This window comes from Equus asinus, chromosome 29 (assembly GCF_041296235.1).
Source record: "Equus asinus isolate D_3611 breed Donkey chromosome 29, EquAss-T2T_v2, whole genome shotgun sequence".
NCBI classification, from domain to species: Eukaryota; Metazoa; Chordata; class Mammalia; order Perissodactyla; family Equidae; genus Equus; species Equus asinus.
This window is the reverse complement of record NC_091818.1, coordinates 34,895,935-34,916,242: the sequence shown is the minus strand read 5'-3', so window position 1 is coordinate 34,916,242 and position 20,308 is coordinate 34,895,935. Positions and strand designations below refer to the sequence as shown.

Sequence of the window (20,308 nt, the reverse complement as noted above, 5' to 3'; positions counted from 1 at the left end):
CCCAAGGCCTCTGTCTCTGAAATCCTTTCGGCACAATGCAACATGTAAATATGGTGTCAAGACTCTAAGAAGTACAGTGAAGGATGTGCAGACTCATTAAATACAATACTTGCATTTGCAGTTTTACGTGGGTTGTGAGAGAGAGACAGAAATACGAAGTCCAGTGACATCGGAGAAGTATGAAAGTGTTAGGAATTCATAGCACTCGTTTGCCCTCACTGTTAACTTTATTCTCTAAGGCGGTGCTTCTCAACGTTGTACCTGTAGAAAATGATTGTGTTGGGACCAGCCCAGTGGTGTAGTGGTTAAATTTGTGCTCCGCTTCAGCAGCCCAGGGTTCATGGGTTCGGATCCCAGGCGTGGACCTAGCACCACTCGTCAAGCCGTGCTGTGGAAGCATCCCATAAAATAGAGGAAGATTGGCACAGATGTTAGCTCAGCGACAATCTTCTTCTAGCAAAAAGAGGAAGCTTGGCAACAGATGTTAGCTCAGGGCCAATCTTCTTCACAAAAAAGATAATGTTTATAATATTCTGGTTTGTATGAGATTGCTCGAGTCCAGAGATAAGTAGCCTGAGGCCCCTGGCCCATTCAGGGATGGCAGAGATCCACACCCATTTGCAGCCCACAGTGGCTGCGCACCAGTAGCATCTAGGCATTGACCTGGCTCTCCATGAGGACGCTGTTTTCAGGTACCTTATTTTTAATTTCTAGTGAATATGTGGAAAAACTTGAAAATCTTGGTGACTTCCTTTACCTCAGACTCTCGTTTGCTTCCTTACCTAGTACAGAAGGGAACACAGAGTTGAAATTGTTATGCTAGAGTCTTCTTCAGTTTGAAGAATAGACTTTAAAAAGAAATTCTCACACTCTTTCCTTCTTTTCTCTTTAGGATTCTCCAGCTTTCCGTTGCACGAACAGTGAAGTGACAGTTCAGCCCAGCCCCTATCTGAGCTACCGACTGCCCAAGGACTTTGTGGATCTCTCCACCGGGGAGGATGCTCACAAGCTCATAGATTTCCTTAAACTGGTAAAGGATACGGATATTTAGTATGCCGGGCAGCTTTGTCTTCAAACTGGCTGTTAATGCTTCACTTTAGTCTCATACCTTCTAGACTTTTCCGTGATGATTATGAATTAAAGGAGCACAATTACTGAGTTGGATCATTTTATAAAGAAGTGTGTGATGTGAGCGGAAGGAGTAATTTATTTCATAATTTATTAGAATGACAGAAGGTTTTTATGATGGGCATGCTTTTTGAATAACTTTTATAATACTTCTAATTTTGGAGAAAGTGCGTAGACAGGGCTAAGTGGAGATCACTTCCTTAAGGGGAAATGTGAATATTTGTATTTGTGTGTGGGTTTCTGGGTGGGAACGTTTGTACGTATGAAAGAAAAAGAAGAAAATATTCAGATACCTGAGGGTAATCGGGTGATTACCCCAGAGCCATAGTGATAAACTAGTTTAACAAATTAGTTAAGGCATGTTTTTCCATGATAATTTTCAACCACATCTTTTGCCAAGGCCTCTAGAAAATTACACTTGCTGACAGAAAAAGTGATCTTGGCTGCACAGATATCTCAGTTGGAATGTGCTGTCTTAATGTAGTCTCGGTTTCCTTTGACAGAAAAGAAATCAGCAAGAGGATGAATGACTGGAGTGCTAGAGTTCAAGACCAAGTCGCCGAGGAAGCCGCCGCTCCTGCAGGAGGCCCTTCATAGTCCCCAGCTTCCTCTTGACCCCGTCGGATGCGGGTGGGGCGGGCTCTGTGCAAATCAGTAGCTTTTTATATTCATGTATATTAAGCTGGAAAAAAAATGGAAGGACTTTGCTACTTGTAAAAATAACGTAATAAATAGATCTTAAACACAGGAAACCATACCGTTCTGATGATAAAATACTGTCCATGAGACACCTTTCCCTTTGGGCTCCGTCTGTTTCCATTTACCCAGGTTTCTTGTGCTGGTTTTGCACCTATCAGGTAGTGGGCAAATTTGTATTTATCATACAGAAATGGATTCTTTCCTGATCGTTACTTTTCCACTGAAAAAGTAGAATCTTATATTACTAGAGAAAATATTTTTTCTACTTTGAGGATTTTTGTATAATTTTCCTATCAGTTTAACTTCAGTTTGGGGATAGCTAAAAGAATACAGGCCTCTCAGACTATCAGATAATCATGAAAATTTCAGTATATTACAACCATCTTAGTATACATTAGTAAAACAATCACAGATTTAATTACAATTTGGCCTTTTAAAAAAAAATACCGGAATTTTGGGGAGATAGATTTACTTTTTGAGGCCACCATTCCAGTAATTATTGTTCAGTGCCCTCATTGATGAGCTGATGGCTAATTTACTCAGCACTGACTGTGCCAAGATGCCCTGCCAAGTGTCCTTGATGTCTTATTTTATATCGTGGAGCAATTTGAAGGAAACAGACGTTACAGGTTCCCAGGGTTCCCATCTAATGTGGTATCAAAGAACACGAGTTGGAGGTGCGTTTCTCGTCACAGGAGAGCACATGCGAGTGCTGCCGGGAGGGAGACACAAAGGGCAGACCTTCCCCTCCCTGTGGAGTCAAGGCAGATTATGCATAATGATGAAAGATATCACTTCTTTTTTGGTTATCTCAAATTCTGTAGCTTTTTGTGTGGTTTTTCTGTTCCAGTAATTTGATATTAGTATTTGAAATGCAAAATACAGAGATCCAGTTGGAATCTTTGTACTCAGTATATCAAATGCCATTTCTGAGGCCAACTGTTGGAGGTACAGGTGCTTTAAAAATATTTTCATTTTTTTTAAAACCACACATGAGTGTCTGTTAATTCAGAATGGAGGGGTTTATTATCGTGAGCCTGGCTCTGGAAGCTGGATTTGCCAAGATGGTACTTTACCAGTCAAAAAAAAAGGTAAATATATTTGAGACTAATTTTAAAAATCCAGGCTACATATAATAAAAAGACTGAGGCAAAACTTGGCAAATATTTCATCAACAGTGCAATTAGTGGTGTAAAACATTAAATTTTCCTGAGGAAATTATTGAGTTCAACTCTCACTTTCCTTTCAAAAATGTGGTTTTTGTATGTCGTTTCCTTAGTATATTTAATTTTAGTTGATTATCCTGATGTTAATATTAAATATAGGATAATATGAGGAAATAGTCCCCTGAGTTCAAATATCATTTATGCCCGCCTAAAGATTAGTTTGGAATTACCCTTTTATTTTGTTGGCACTCTCTCTTCTTTCTTTGAGATGCCTCAGGCTTGTGCTTGAATTGTAAAGTGAATACTTATGATTCCTTATCGCCGTCCGGAAGTCCTGCCTCTGCAGAGCGGACATGGCAGCTGTGGTCCTGGCGGGTTGGGATAAACGTGTTTACTTGGTCCTGCAGGCAGTGGCATGTACATGGGCCTCCGCACAGCGGACTTTGCCAGATGTCCTATTTTAAAAAGTCATTTTCATTTGCATTTTCTGAGTTCATAATTTTTTCCTGTCTACTCAGCCATTTCTTTTTTTGGTAATTGAGGATCGTGTCTGTGAAAAAAACAAACAGAAACCTTATGCGACTGAGTTGCTTTGGCTCAGGTTTGTTTTCTTCCCTTATAAAGTGGGAGGATGATAAGGATAAGTTCATGATCTGTTAAATGAGATATCCCGTGTAAAACTTTTCATACACCCATGCATTGTACATAATAAGCCCCCCAACAAATGGTCAGTGTTACCATCATTATGCTTTGCAGACCTCTGTATACTAAAGGCAAGTTCTTTTTAACAGAATTGAGAGAATTTTGAGTGGAAAGGGACTTCAGAGATCATTCGGCCCAGTTTCTTTCTTTTCTTTCCCTCCCCCTACCCCGTCCCTCTCTAATTTCCTTCCTTTTTTAACAGTGGAGAAAAATGCTGCCAGGGGGAGTAAGACTTGTCCAAAATCTTTATTGTAGCAGAATCAGGACCACAAAGGGACTTCTAGTTTAATGCTTTTCTCTAAGCTAAGGCTTTAGCCTGATATTTTTTATAGATAAGTTTCAACTAGGACAAATTATTCTTTTAATAATAGAATTTTCAAAAAAGAAATTGTTTTTTAAATAAAAGTAAGTACAAATTCATCTCATGCATTTGTATGTAGAGGAGTAGAAATTAAATGAAGAAATAACAGTCTCTGAAAGATTAATTCAATTTCATGTTTATATTAACCAGGCTGATCTTGAGAGGCAACTTAGCCATTTTTAGACATTTCAAAGACACAATTCCTCTTAACTGAAAGTTGTTTCAGTCACGTGTGGTCTTGGCTCATAGAAAACAGTTTCAGTAAGTATGCTAAGAAAATAAGTGATGCTAACCTCACCGCTCCTACACGGGGCAGGTCGATTAGTGTGCACGTGAAGAGGCTGGAGGCAGAGGAATAGAGGACCTGGTCAAAAGGCAGTTGAAGACACAGCTGAAAGCCCCATGTTGGGCAGTGAGGCTGGCACTGATTTCCTTAAGAGAGAAGGCATTCAAATGGCTCCTTTTTCCACTCAAGGAAAACCAAAATAACACTTCTAAATGCATGTAGGCTGTTTGAAAAACTAGCGGGTGGAGCATGAAGGTAAGAAGACAGCCGCAGTGGCTCATTCATTCGGTAATATTTCTTGGGTCCAGGACAGCATTAGCTGCTGTGTATACATCCCGAAGGTTCCTGCCTTCATAGATCTAACAATATAGTACACCATGATGAACAAGTAAAGGAAGAGAGAGAAATTGTGATGAGCAGGGCACAGTAAAGACGAAGAATGAGACAGACATGGACTTTGGTGTGAGAAGGAATCTCTTGGGAGGCCGTAGCTAGGCTGAGACCTGAGGATGAGAAGAAACCAGCCACGTGAAGAGGGGCGAGTCTTCCACACAGGAGCATGCACCTGAGGTGAGAAGGGCCTTGGGAGAGTTGCAGCAACTCAAGAAGACCACTGGGTGAGGGGAGAAATGGGCAGGGCCTTTTGCCAGTGGTAAGATGTTGGGATTTCCTTCTCCAGTGAGGTGGGAAGCCACTGGGAGGTTTAAGCGAAGGAAAGACATGATTTGATTGAGGGTTGTGAAGTGTTACTCTGGTTTCTGTGTGGAAAGCAGATCAGTTAGGAGAACGGTGCCTACTGCTGATAATAGTGGCTTTGCTCCGGGGGTGGCATTGAGAGGAGATGAGGCAGAATGGTTGGGGATACAGTTGAAAGGAAGCAGTGACGATGTGGGCGTGAAGGAAAAGGAGGCATGGGGAGGGATGCTGAGGTTTCTGATTTGAGCTGCCAGGTGGAAGGTGATGCTGTTTTTCTAAGAATGGGAAAGACTAAAAGAGGAACTAGGGAGAGAAATCAAGATGCTCTTGGACATGAAGAATTTGAGATTCCACTGACTTATCCAGAGAAAGATGTTAAGAGACAAGTGGATAGAATTTAAAAGGTAGTTTGGGCTAGAAATAAAAATTGGGGGAGTTAGCACATATTAGCATTTAAACCATTGGAATGGATGAGATTACTTAGAAGAGGCCCAAGGCTTTTCTGGGGGAAATCCAACAATTAGCACTTGTGCAGAAAGTAGGAGTCGACTGAAAAGTCACGGCAAATTGGGAAAGAAAACCAGGAGAGGCTTATGTTCAACTCTGTGGGATACTGCTAAGGAGTTGAATAAGATTAAAATAGTGTTCTTACATATTGTGAGTAGTAATCTTTTGATTTGTTAAAAGCCCTACTGTGGGTGTTTAATGTGAAATTAGACCAGTGGTTCTTACTGATTTTTATGTACTCAGTATAAATCTCTCCACACAACAGAAGTTTAATAATATTTAGCTATATAATTATTTTGAGATTCTCTAATTGATCGTTAGTTTTGTCAAAGCCTCAGTATGAAGTAAGGATGACTTAAGTTGTACTTTCTTCATCGCTGATTTTCTTGCCTATTTGAGACTCATGTTTAATGTGTAGAGTGCTTAGGGCATTATCTCACCATGTATTTATGGACTTTCAATCAAGTAAAGACTTAAATGGAATTTCTCCTGCTAATTACAAGTGGCTTGCTCCCTCTTTTCGAAAAACAAATGTATAAAACATCAGCAATAATTTCGGAACAAGACAAGCAGCTGGGGACCCAACTACCCATTCATAGCGTATGGACAATCAAGCCTTAGGGAACTGAGTATAAACAACAAAATAACCTTCAAAATAAGCTACGGCCATTCTTAATAATTTGAGGAGAAAGGAGTTTCTCTGAGAATCCAGTGAAAGTTAGGGATGCTCCTCAGAAAATTTTACACACAATTTGAGGGGGTCATAAACGCCAGATTAAGAACCCCTGGGCTAAAGCCACGTAGGATAATAGCCAAGGCTTCTGCAGGCGTAAGAATGGAGCCATTTTATGTGTACCTCAGAAAAGTAGAGCTTTAGTTTTAACTTAAATACAGTGTCTCACAATGGTGTTTATGTAATTAATTCATTTATAGTACATCCCCCCTAAGAGAGCAATTTGTCAGCGCACATAAACAAAGGAAACCGTGTATTAGAATTCGACCAGAGACGCAGAACCAGTACGAGATTCATACGTGCATACATAGACATGTTATAAAATCTCCTTACTATGTGTGTATATATACACACACGTATATGTAAGTAGATACATACATTCATGTGTGTGTAAATGAGGACTTGATTACAAGGAATTGATTTCTGCAATTGAGAGGGGCTGGCTGAGCTAGTCAGCCCAAAGTCTCGAGCAGGCTGGACCTCCACCAGCAGGGGCCAAAGCTCTTGTCAGCAGGTGGAATTTCTTCTCTCTCTCAGGAAATCCTCAGTCCTGCTTTTAAAGCCCTCCAACTGATTAAGTCAGGCCCACCAGGATAATCTCCCTTAAAGTTAACTGATAGGGACTTTAATTACATCTGCAAAAGTCTCTCCTCATCAGCACCTAGACTAGTGTTTGAATAACTGGGGACAGTAGCCGCTAAGCTGACACATCAAGAACCATGACAGATGGGGTCAGAAGGTCACATTGTACTTACAGAAGCGAGTTCTGGTGATGGATTGTAACAGCTCTCTTTCAAGACATACTATGTTGTTAAAGCAATAACTCCGATTGTTTTTCAAGGAGCCATCTGATTATTCACAGGAATGGGTGTTATCCTTGAAAGCAGCTGCTTTAGAGAACGATACACTTATTTTTGCCACTCCAAAACCTTTTTCTGAGTCTTTTTGGAAGTCCCGTCCGATCCACTTATAAGCCACAGAAGAAAATCTATCTTTATTCAATACCTTGTTTTTTGACAAAAAGTAGTATACAGCTCTAAATCACTTTTTTTTTCTTATTCATCAGACTTGGTTCAGAATTTTCCAAAATTCAGATCCAGCTCCAAGAAGCCGTAATCCATTTTGTGTACCCCTAGGACATTAGTCTTCCTGAAGTGCAATTCCAGTCACTCTAACGCTGAAAGCCTCGCAGAGATTTCCCAGCCAAGCCCAGCCTTCTCGGGGGGCACTCAGAGCCCTGGGCGGTATCGCCCCGATCTGTCCTCATGGCCTCATCTTCTCCATCCCGTGCTGGGCTCCGGCCAGCCTAGAGTGCTCGAGACAGCCGAGGATGTCTTTACCTGTCTCACCTGTTCCCTCTGCTGTGCCTCACCCACTCACCCCTCCTCACCCCCCTCACCCCTCCTCACCCCCTGCCCAACCTGCTTGTTTAAAGCCAGCCTTCAAGGCCTGGCTCACGTGGCGTGTTCCTCTTGAAATTATCCAGAGTGTCTTCTGTGCTGGAATTTTCACAGCACTTTGACATTACTATTCCTTTTACACTTAGAACCCTCTACAGTCTGTGTCCTAATCCTTGCACGAATTGTGGCCTTGGGGCAAGAACGGTGTCTTTGCTTTATTTTCTCACAGTGCTCGGTGCATGCGCTATCTTGGCCAAAAGCAAGGCACTTAGCATCACTGTAGGTGTTCTGGCCTAGAAGCAATTGAAAACAAGTCCTCCAGATACAAAACTAACGAATCACTCCCAAGGTCGGCAACTTGAATAATGCAACTCTCTGTTATGTACATTACGGAATCATTACTCCCAAAAGATTATTAAAGAGCTCTTATCTTTCCTTAACTGAACCAAATCATCAAAAACATCCTGCGGATATCTCACCCCACAGCATTCATGATGGAACATGTACGAGGCCTAAAACTGTGAATAAATTCCAACGGAGTAATTGCTCCTGCCTACCTGTTCTGAAAAAACGCGACAGAACCTCAGCATATCCTGTGACTGCTTGCCTTGCGTCTTTTTAGCCACTCAGGCCTCCTTCCCTGTACCCATTCCCCAGTGCTAACAAGCACTGTCGCCGTATGAGGCCTGGACAGACACAACCGCCTTCCATACACTTACAAACCATCCAGAAGGATCATCTTTTCCAGGGCTAGTTCTGTTTTGCTTTTGTTTGCTTTGCATTTAAGTGGGAAACTAGGCTTTTTGTCGTTGCCTATGAGCATAGTCCCTGGTTACTCAGGGGGACCCGAGAGCCAGGCTGCCTGGGCTAGAACTGGCTTTGTCACCTGCTGACGGCACGGTCCTGGGCAAGGTCTCGGATCTCTCTGGCCCTGTGTCTCCTAATCCATAAAAGAGAGATGGCAGTGGCACCTACCCAACAGGGTTGTTGCCAGAAGTCAGTGGAGGACAGTTCCCGGCATCGTTGTAAGTGCTCAGTAAGCGTAAGCTCACTCTTACTGTGCTGTCTCGTTATCGTGGTGTGATTTCAACGAGTGGCCTGCCTCTCTGTTATAGTAATCCAATAATACTTCCTGCTGTCTGCCTTCCTCTGTGTTTGGGGGAAGGGTTCTAGGGGGAGACCCCTCTTTATTTTCTCCGTCCTACCTGCATAGCCAGCCTTTCCCCATCACAGCGTCGCTGTAGTGCAACCTTCCCAGGATTCTCTCTCTTCCTACCTGGGATACAGTGTGTGCATCCCCAGAGCCCCTCCACTTGACCTGGGGCCTGGAGGCAGCAGCATGTGGTTGAACATAGATTTCAGCAAGGCTTCAAATACAATCATATGAAAGCAATAGATTGGGGACTGGAAAAAAAATGCATCCATTCAGGAGACACAAGAAATGACCAACCTGGTAAGAAAACATTCCAGGATAGGGAATGCCAAATGCTCTATGTACAGTACCAAGTTGTAACTCTATGACTGTGTGAATTAAGCAATAACTTCCCCCCCTTTACCGAAGATGAGTCTGCAGCTCAGATCCTTTGCTGTAGATAGTGGGCAGTCAGGTACAGAGGTGGGATTCAAAGCCAGATGTGTCTGAGTCCAAAGCCCACACTCTCTTCATCCTATATCACTCTGCTCCAAAAACCACGGAAGGATAACCCGAAGTCTGTGCAGGTGTGTGCAGACTGTACGCTATTACTCAATGGCCCTTTAAATTCCCCTACAAGTAAAATACGTATATAGGTTTCTCAAAAAATTCTAGTGGAGGCCTTTGAAACAAGTGGTTCCTACTTTCATGAACTAGATACCAAGTACAGGGACAAATTTGGAAGGATACAAAATAAAACTTGGAAACTCCTTGCTCCTTCTAGAACAGACTTCTTTCATTGTCCTATTTCAAGAGTGATGATTCCCTCACTGTTCCAGTCACCATCCACTAGATCAGTCTGGTTGGTTCACTTTTGTCCCACAGTGGAATTCCAAGAGGCCACCCGTTCCTCCCGCTGGCCAGGGACACGGCCCCCAGGAGGCGAGCCCTGAGCATGTGCACTCTGCTCTCGATTTCCAGGAGCACCTTCTGCTTTATCTTGGTTCTGCAGTTCAGTGACAATACTCCTGGTTTCGTGTGTGTATTTTTATCGCGTGCCCTCAATTCGACTTTTGGCTTAATGGGGTCCTTTCTATCACAGCGACAGTGTAGCCACCTGACTTGGCATCGTGTGCTTGGGTTCCTGGGCCAGGTCGATTCTGATTGAATAGATCACTCAACTTCCATTACATTTGAGGAAAACAACTGCAAACCTGAAAAAAAAACAAAACTGAAAGCTTATATGTCGACACCGGGTGGGTAGATTTTCTTGCCCTTCTCCACTCTAGAGTATAACCATAGCGCGTCTGTGTGGCTGCCGGGGATGAGCAGCAGGAGCAGAGCAATATTATGGAATTTCCACTTGTTTTTGAGTCTTAGGTTGCTATATTTTCTTTTCTCTGCTTTCCCTTTTTCCTAATTCTTTGATGTATTAGTTTAGGTTTTTGAAAGCTCTGGACAGGTAGGAGGCAATAGTCCCTGACCTTGAGGAGATTTACGGTTCAATGGTGAAACCGACACACACACACACATATAGCGTGTCTAAGAAAAGATACGCGGATAAACGTGTGTTAGCCAAGGAGCAGTAAATGAAGACAAGCCTTGATTTATAATACTTCGGGTTTTTTTGTTTTTGTTTTTTTTGAGGAAGATTAGCCCTGAGCTAACTACTGCCAATCCTTCTCTTTTTGCTGAGGAAGACTGGCCCTGAGCTAACATCCGTGCCCATCTTCTTCTACTTTATATGTGGGACGCCTATCACAGCATGGCTTGCCAAGCGGTGCCATGTCTGCACCCAGGATCTGAACCGGCGAACGCCAGGCCGCTGAGAAGTGGAACATGCAAACTTAACCGCTGCGCCACTGGGCCGGCCCCCAATACTTTGTTTTATAAGATATAAAAAGTGAAATATCATAAATTAAAAGTTGGTTTAATATAATTTATTGAGTTTTTGAGAAAAAGACTCGATAGCAAAAAAGAAAAATCCTCCCATTATGTCCCATTATGCAAATACCTGTCCATCAAATGATCAGCCCTAAATATGGTTTGTTGCACGTCAGTTTTCTTTAATGCCACACAGCTCCATATATACCAGTCTGACATGAGGGAAGTGAGAGGAGACGGCTGCTGAAGGGATTCTACTTTCTTCCTCAGAGTTCCCTGACTTGGACATCAATGATGATTGGTTATGATTAGAAGAATCAGGGCACAAAAGGATACCTTATGCACGACTGAACCCTGGAAATACCGTCTCTTTAAGGAAGAGCTGTGTGCAAAGCCGTAGAAAGGCTTTCCCTCCTGTCTTCATGCCCTGTGTTTATTTGCAGTTCACAGGGCGTCTACCTGCTAAGAAGTTCAGCCAAGGATTTCTCTGGGCAGGTGGGGGCTCGTCTTGCCTTTGATGGGATGACTTCAGAAGGAGTAAGCCAGTCCTTAATCTGAGTTCTTTCCAGTTACATCATGGCAGGACATGGGGCTAACAGGCACATGCTTACCTCCCTCCCCAGCCCCCAGCCCCAGATAAGAAGGGTGAGGGGGAGCGATGGGGAAGAAAGAGCCCAGATGTTATGTATGGATGTGGATGTGTACACACGCACACACACATTTACGAACGTTAATTTAAAGTTGATTTGCTTTGGTATTTAGGCAACACTTGAATTTGGAAATAAGAAAGTATGCCAGTAACAAAAAGGAAGAATCATCAAAAGGTGTGATACCACAGCTTGAGGGATGACGGGGATGACCTAATCTCCGTGGAAACTTCTCAGCGTGTCGTAACGCAGGATAAATGGCCGTGGAGCCAGGCAGAATCCTCGAGTGCTTTTCTCCAAAGCATCGTCCCAGACTCACAATATTCACTGGATAAATTGTAGGTCTTCTCTGTCTTCTTTCTTTCTTTCTTTCTTTTTTTTTGAAAGATTCGTCCTGAGCTAACATCTGTTGCCAATCTTCCTCTTTTTTTTTTTTTCTCTTCCCCAAAGCCCCAGTGCATGGTTTTATATCCTAGTTGTAAATCCTTCTAGTTCTGCTTTATGAGCCGCCACCACAGCATGGCTACTGACACACGGATGGTGTGGTTCCACGACCAGGAAGTGAACCTGGGCTGCCAAAATGGTGAGAACACTGAATTTTAACCACTAGACCATCAGGGCTGGCTCTCTTTTTCTTCTTTCTGACTCTTTTCATTCTCTCACCTTCTCCCTTTTTTTCCTTCTAAGAAGTCATCTTGTTGTGCCACAGTTTATAAGCAGGGCCCATTGTTTAGGTCTGAGGAACAGGACAGGATTATATCCAGCATTATACATTTATTCTTGTGGGAAGAAGTGACGGCTTATTCTTGAATGTCTACCCATTGCTTTGTAGATGAAAAGTGTTGCATAAGTGCCAAGTAACACTATTGCTTTTAGGGGTGTTTACTTTCAGCCCGGTAAAAGGCGTTTATCTCCAGGCCCAATGGAAGCTCAAACTTCCACAGCCAGAAATTACATCTGTTTCTCACACATACAAGAGAAGCAGACTCCCGTACACGTATTCATGATGCTGAGAGCACTGTCCTTCTTAGTCATTAAAAAAAAAAAGTCACTCAAAGAAAGGGGACATTGGGAAGGGACACAGGAAAGAAGGGATGGAGAGGCATATTCTCAAATGCTCTTCAAGGGTGTCTGACATTGATTGCAAGGGAATTTAGAATTGGAGAAATAAATACAGTAGGAAGAGATACAGCATTTAAATAGACAACTTAAAGTCCTTAAAGAAGGATCCTGGTACCTCTTTCAATAAATTAGTAGGTATGAGAAATGAAAAGGTACCAGGATAGCAGACGGCTGCTTCCCGTCACCGTTTGTTGTCATGGAGTCACCTTCTTTGAAATCGAAATGAGAATTCGTGGGATGAGCCTTAGAAAAGCAGAGATAAAGATTCCGGGATGTGATAATGCTCACTTCTGGGTTTTGAACGCAAAATAAAGGTGTGGCAAAATCTGAATAATGGGAAGAAATGTGGTCACTCTGTTAAGAAGCTTTGGTTGCAAGCAACAGAAACTAACTCTGGTTAACCACAGGAAAAGGAATGGATTGGAAGGATAGGAGGTACCTCAGAATTAACAGCCAAGCTAAATAAACAGGCCACGGAGAGGGGAGGGATCCAAGCAATTTCAGAGATCCAGGGGACAGTGTCACGAGGACTTGGCCGCCAAAGAGATTCTGGCTTCTGTGCTGCTGTTGCTCTGCTCAAACCTCAGAATCCCAGGAGAGAGAGTCTCATTGGCCCAGCTTAGGTCAAGGGGCGATTACTTCTAGTTTGAACTATCGTTCTCTAGAAATTCAGAGGAGCAGGGGGATGGAAGGCACAGTGCCCCGGGCAGGCCTCAGGGAAGAGGAGAGGTTTAACGTGATAAACAAGACCTAATGTTTGAGCAGCGTTTCAAAACCTAGCGAGCGAGGCAGGGCACTTTGACAGTCCCAACAAGACCGCGCACACTGGGAGAGGGGAAATTCCCCAACAGAAAATTGAGGAACCAGCAAAGGGAGTGAATGCTGGGTAATGAAAACCACAGATGTCCATTACTTGTGGGCGGGCAATGAAGAAGAGAGAGAGAACGCTGGGTGGAGACATTCCACAGAGATTCTCACTAATTCGATACCTCTGCCTTGCTCAAGGCCTCACTTCCTACTTATCTCTTGGGTGTTAATATCTTCTTTCTGTCGTGTACAGTTTCATAGCTGGATGTCTACTTACGTGTTCCAATTCTACCCTATTTAACTCTAGTCAACCAAAGTGTATCGTGTAGTTGTTACGTACAAGACATCATGCTAAGTGTGAATTAATGTTATCCCTGACTTAACAATGTTCAAATCTCAGAGAGAAGCTCAGGATCTAGCCAAATTCATGCTCTTTACTCCACACCAACAATTTATTTTATTCATTTATTTTATGTATATTGCCAGACCATCAGTCTTGAAGCCTTGGAATCATCCATAACTCAATCTTCTTCTTAATCTCCCATGTTTATATCACTTATCAACTTATCCCCTTAGTGAGTCCTACCAATCCTTCCTTCCAAATCCTCACACCCATTTCTGCATATCTCTTCCTGTGACATCGCTTATCAAAGTCCTCATTATCTTACACCTATTTTCTGTAATAACCAAGTTGCTGAACTAATTCGGTTTCTACATTCTTCCTGTCTTTCCTGTCTGAAAACAGGTTCTGTTAGCCTTCCACTGATTTCGCTCTGACCTGAGTAAACTTATTTTCCACTGTTCCTAAAACATAGCCACAGGCAGGGTCAGTCCTCTCATTGTCCTTCAAATATACCACGTTATTCTTGTTTTCGTGCCCCTCCGATCTTCCTCCTTCTCACCTGGAATGTCTTCCTTTATCTCCTCCATCCCTTTAAACCAGCAGTCCTCAGTCCTGGTTACACATTCTCATCCCCTGGAGAGGGTTGTTTCTTTCTTTTTTGTTACCAATGGAAAGGACCCAGCTTGATCAATTCAGCTGAAAGATCTGGGGCTTCAGTATTTTTAAAGCCCTGCCAGGTAATTCTAATGCACTACTCAAGTTTAGAGCAACTGTTTAAACATCAGGCCTCATGCAAGTGTCCATAAACCCATCCTGCCCCTACTATGCCTTTGATTCCCATCTTTCTTTGAACTTCTAGAAAACTACTATCCACTTTGTCCAAACTAGCAGCGAATTCTCTACTCTACTGTATCATTTCCTAGCTGTCTCTGGTGTTTTATGTTACAAGCTCCTTTAGGGCAGGAGCAAAGGCTTAAATGCTCTTCCAGATAATGAAATAAAAAATAGGTGGAGATAAATCCAAGAATGTTTCAAATGACTGTAAATGGGCAGTAATGTGGAAAGTGAAGTATTATGGGCTGACCTGTACGCCCTCCCCCCACCCTCCAAAATCCATACGTTGAACTCCTAACCCCCAGTACCTCAGAATGGGGCTGAATTTGGAGAGGGCCTTTAAAGAGGTTATTAAGTTAAAGTGAGGCCGTTAGGGTGGGCCCTAATCCTGTCTAACTGACGTCCTGATAAGAGGAGGAAATCTGGACACACAGGGTCACACACAGAGGAAAGACCATGTGAGGACACAGCAAGAAGAAGGACATACGCAGACCAAGGAGAGAGGCTAGAAGAAGCCAAACCTGCCCACACCTTGATGTCAAATTTCTATCTTCCAGAACCGTGAGAAAATTAATTTCCGTTGTTTAAGCAACCCAGTCTGTGGGAATTTGATATGGCAGCCCCAGCAAACAAATGTATGAAGTAAAGGTGGGGGCAAGTGAAAATCATGATTTAGGGACGATAATCTAAATTACACTTATAAGCTCTGAGCTGTCAGATACCGTGCATTAACAGAATCAGAAGCCATTGTAGGTTGCGCTTCCAGGCAATAGACTGATGCGTTTATTACTAAATGCTGGGACATCATCACAAAGGATAGTAGAAACACATAAATGAACACATGAAGCCAAGAAACATCTACACCTGGGGGCTGAGCATGCCGTTCAGGTGAATCCTTTGAAAGAAGGTCCAGGCCTTTCCTGAAGTGAGAGACTCGAAGTAGAGACTCTCTGTGTCCATTGCTGGTTTTGAAGATGCAAGCTGCCATGAATCCTAGAGCCCAGCAACCACCTGGGTGCCAGTCCTTCCCTAGTCAAGCGTCCAGTTGAGAACGCAGCCCAGCCAACACCTGAATTTCAGCCTGGCAAGAGGCCAGGTAAGCCTGTACTTCTGACCTTCAGAAGCTGTGACAAAAAACTGTGTTGTCTTAAGCCACTAATTTGTGGCAATTTTTTCCATAGCAACAGAAAACTAATACAGAACGAATTTTCTAAAAATCCTGGAACATTAGAACTAAGGCCCATCATTTCAAGCTCAAAGGAAATTAGTTTTTAAACATCTAAAAGTTGGCATGACTTCACACACCAGGGAATAAACTTATGGAACACATTATCCAGAGAAGTGTTAGAGTTAAAAAACAAATAGGATTTAGAAGGATTTCCATGAAATCACTGGTGACCTTTTTAAAAAATTTCAGCTTATTCTCTACCTGCTTCCAAACATGATTTGAGGTAACTTATAAGGTATGTTTGATGACAATTAAAAAGACAAATAGAGGGGCTGGCCTGGTGGAATAGTGGTTGGGTTCATGCACTTGACTTCAGCAGCCCAGGAGTTGAAGGTTCGGATCCTGGGCATGGACCTACACACTGCTCATCAGGCCATGCTGTGGCAGCGTCTCACATACAAAATAGAGGAAGATTGGCACAGATGCTAGCTCAGGGCCAATCCTCCTCTACAAAAAAAAAAAGAGAGAGAGAAATAGAAAATAATAAACCATAGACAACAAGGAATAACCATTATCAAAAATCTTGGCTAAGTATTACAAGAAATTTAGCTTCAAATTTCTTAGAAGTCAAGACAGTTGAGGGTGAAATGATAAACTATAGCAGGAATTCTCAGGCCTAGGTGTACATTAAAATCTCCTGAAGAACTTTTAAAAACCATCAATGCCTGAGTCCCATTCTCCAGGATTTTGACTTAATTGGCACAGGGTAAGGCCTGAAAAGAAAGAGTTGTTAAAAGCTGTCCCACGTGATTCTAATAAGCAGCCTAGGTGGTGAACCTCTGAACATAATTTTTATTATCAAACAAAAGTGCCCCTATTAATTTATCAGGAGAGAGACATTATCTTTTGGGATTTATATTGTGGTATTTGTATAATGGAGAATGTCTTTACATTTTATACGTTAGGAGTTTTGCAGAAAATGGACAGATATTCTTTATATGGCCATTTCTTATATTGACCTTTGACAAAAAACCAGACCTATCATCAAAATATAATTTTTGAAGGGATTTCAGTGGGAGACTTAAGTCAATGAGTTTCTGATGATAGAACTTGATAGAGGAATTAGAGTTTAAATTTCCTAGAAATGTGAATGGACATATCTGTCTTTGCAAATCTACTTCAGCTATCAACCATCCTGGGAAAGGTCGTGATAAGGACTGGGAGCAAAAAGTCCAAACTGAGCTCTCCAGTGAGAATATGCCATAAAAGTTCTGTTTCGCTGAATGAAGGGACATGATTACCCTTTATGTGTCAGACTTGCAGGTGGCACCTTGATATTCATTTGCAAAAACCTACATGTCAACTTATGTTTTACACCATTTACAATTGAGATCTGATTTATCAAAAGAACACTCTTGACCACTCTGATTTTCCAAATGTCTTGGTATAGATGCTACAAAAACACAACTAGTGGAGGATTTATTTCGAGATTAGACCTTAGATAATTGTTGGGCTTGAAATGAAAGGCTGGTGATATATCGGCTGGTGCTAGGGAAAATTATTTAGAAATTATTGAGTACTTACAATAGTGGTTAAAACACACAATCCTTACTATGTGCCCACCCTGTTCTAATCACTCTCTCTATTAACTAATTTAATCTTCACAACAAATGCAAGGTAGATGCATTATCATCCCATTTTACAGATAAGAACACTGAGGCACAAAGAGGTTAAGTGACTGGCACAAGGACACCCTATTAGTGGCAGTTGCAGGATTTGAATCCAGGCATTATGGCTCCTGAGCCTTTGAACCAATCCACTATGCCACACACACAGGACAGTGGCAGGCCCTGTAGGTGAATATGAGAATAATCATAAAACATTCGCTGACCTTGGAGGAATACATTCCAGAGGAGAAATACATGTGCACATAACGACTGTCCCTGGGAGAAAGGAGAATGCCTGAGTGGACTGCACGTGGAAGCAGCCAACCTGAATTATGCTGACCCAGATCTTAGGCATTTCTGTAGCTCTTCCTCATTCTTGAAGGGCCAAGTTTCACTCTAGTACAGTTTCCCTTCCATCTGAAGAACTTTCTTTAGCCATTCCTTTTGAGCCAGTCTGCTGGTGACAAGTTCTTTCAGTTTTTCTTCATCTGAGAATGTCTTTATTTTGCCTTTATTCCTGAAGAATATTTTCATGGGACACAAAATTCTAGATTGAGAGTTCTCTTCTTTCAGATCTTTTAAGATGCTGTTCCACAGTCTTCTGGCTTCTGAGGTGGGAACTCTGCAGTCATTCCAATCATTGTTCTCTGATAGGTAAGGCAGTTTTCACTAGCTGCTTTCAAGATTTTTTTTCCTTTTTTCTTGGCTTTCAGCAGTTTGATTTTGATGTGCCCGTGTGTGGTTTCCTTTGAATTTATTCTGTTTGGGGTTCGCTGAGCTTCTCGAATCTGCAAGTTTATATCTTTCATCAAATTTGGGGAGTTTGGGGTCATTATTTTTTCAATTATATTTTCCGTACCAATCTCTCCACTTCCTCTGGGATTCTAATGACACGAGTGTCAAACCTTCTAATATTATCCTATGGCTTATGTGGTTCTATTCATTTAAAAAAAAAATACTTTTTCCCTCTGTTCTTCAGATTGAATATTTCTATCCTGAAGTTCATTGACTCGTTACTTTGTCATCTCCATTCTTAATCTTTCCTGAACACTGTTCTTTCATATCCATGGACATTTGCATGAAAAGCATCTATAGACAGACCACTTTCATTACCTATGCTCTTTATATTCCCATCTGCAACAGGAGATGTGTGTTTCCACCAGAGTGGAGAAGGAGGGTTGGGTGGAGGAAGTGAGGAGGCCACAGAGAAATGAGTTCCCAAATGATGCTCAGACCCAGTGGCCTTGACCTCAACAGACCAGAGAGAGCCAGCCCTCCACCCCAAGGGGCTTCCCTGCCACCAGACCAGCAGGAAATGTATTATATACAGTGGGCTGTGGGCAGCAGAGAAAGGAGCAGCTGTTGCCTCATGGAAAATTCTGCTCTTAGAAAAACCTTTGCATTGCTTCTGTTTCCTTTTCTCTTCCTTCAGAGTTTGTTATTCAAGATGGCCCCAGGATAATGGACATTCTCCTTGGAGGGATGGAGGTGGTAGAATGGGGAGCAGAGTCCTTATATTTCTCTTCTTATAGGGTGTCATCTGTTCTTGCTGCACTTACTCCACCTGAAACTGAGTTTGTGACTTAATCATTGACCTGATGAAGAGGGCAGTGGCAGGGCCCAGCTTGCAGTTGAAGGACGGGCATTTGGGGAGGTAGGGGGTAGCTGGAGCAGGACTCCTCAGAGCAGCAGCATGCACTCAGAGGTGTGATGACGCCCTCCCACCATAAGTTCTGTGCCTGCCCGTCCTCCCCCCACCTCCTCGCTTCTTCCCTGTTCTCAGCCGGCTGTCTCCCTCCTCTCCCAGGATGACTCTGTAAGTGCTACTTTCAGCTCCTCTCTAGGGCCTTGCTTCTCACCAGTCTGTTTCCCTTCTCCAACTTGCCTCCCACTGCCTAATTATGCCCTAGGCGTTTCTCCTTCCATCTGTGTCTGTATCTGTATCTTCTTTGGCTTCTTCCCTTCCTTCTGTGTTGGTGCATCACAGACATGCCCCTGGAGTATTTTGGAAATGGAACAAGAAGAAAATGGATCACCAAAATCCACACTTTGTCACCACTGTACCCCCACTATCCTTAGTCACTTGTGTTGATTTTCTTTCCTTCTAACGTTTTATGTTGACTGCTAAGACCAACAAAGATGAATGCTTTTCGTTTTAGACCCTTGATCTCTCCCCTCCATGGGGAAGCATTGAAATTGGGGAGGGAGGGCAGGAAGGGATCCAAAATCCTCAAACTCATTCACCTAGTTGATCTCCCATCAACATGCTTTCCTCCTTTGCTCCACTTTAAGATTCTCACCAAAATCACTTTGCTCTTGGGCTGCCTGTACCCTCCTTTGATGGTCCTCCCTCCCTCAGAAGCTTATGGTGAACTTCCAACCACATTGCTTTTGATGTCTCAGTTTTCTCCAACTACGTCCTCCTTGCAACTCTCACCTGACCGATGGCATTGTCTGTGACTCTTTCTGGCCCACCTTTTGAGCTACACCCAGCACCAGGCTTCCAGAGAGCTGAAGTTAAATGTTCTCCTTACCCCCAAATTATTCTCAGGCATTACCCCAATTCCTTAAAAGCTAATTGTGATACTTCTTGCCCATCACTGCTTTTTCTTCCAGGAGAGTGACTTTCAATGATCCATGTCTATCAAAAGATGGCCTCAGTTGGACAGGCTGGCTGTATAAATTTAGTCACAAGTGAGAATATATGTGATTGTGCCTGGAACATACTAGTGGGCATTCAATAAATGTTTGTTTAAATGTAATCTGAACAAAAGAACTCAGAGTTTGGGAAAGAGAGAACTCTGATTTAAATTTTTTTTAAAATGCAGTCAACCAGGTATTTATTTCATGGCCATTATGTTTCAGGCATTGGGTTGAGCATTCGTTGAGCTCCTCCTGTGAACTTGGCACTGTGGTATCACCACGAAGTGAGAGAGGATTTAGGGAGCTTTTGGGGGTTGGGGTGTTTTACAGTTGGTAGATTTGGGGTTCTGTTTGCTGTAAGGCTGGGCTGGCAACGTGGGAAT

General features: G+C 42.7%; 1 protein-coding gene and 1 long non-coding RNA gene across 5 annotated transcripts in view; one reads left to right on the top strand and one right to left on the bottom strand.

Moving 5' to 3' along the window:
- The window catches only part of CDC123 (cell division cycle 123), a 56,025-nt gene extending 54,109 nt beyond the window's left edge, over positions 1–1,916 (top strand). For all 4 annotated transcript variants that reach the window (XM_014850185.3, XM_044762129.2, XM_044762127.2 and 1 more), the window contains 2 exons: positions 893–1,030; positions 1,632–1,916. In XM_014850185.3, coding sequence (XP_014705671.2) covers positions 893–1,030; positions 1,632–1,658 — 165 coding nt within the window. In that variant the 3' untranslated portion in view covers positions 1,659–1,916. The remainder of the gene's footprint in view (positions 1–892; positions 1,031–1,631) is intronic.
- Positions 1,917–3,223: 1,307 nt separating this feature from the next.
- The window catches only part of LOC123282132 (uncharacterized), a 62,355-nt gene continuing 45,270 nt past the window's right edge, over positions 3,224–20,308 (bottom strand). The window contains exon 3 of the long non-coding RNA XR_011499211.1: positions 3,224–3,543. This is a non-coding gene — a long non-coding RNA (uncharacterized lncRNA). The remainder of the gene's footprint in view (positions 3,544–20,308) is intronic.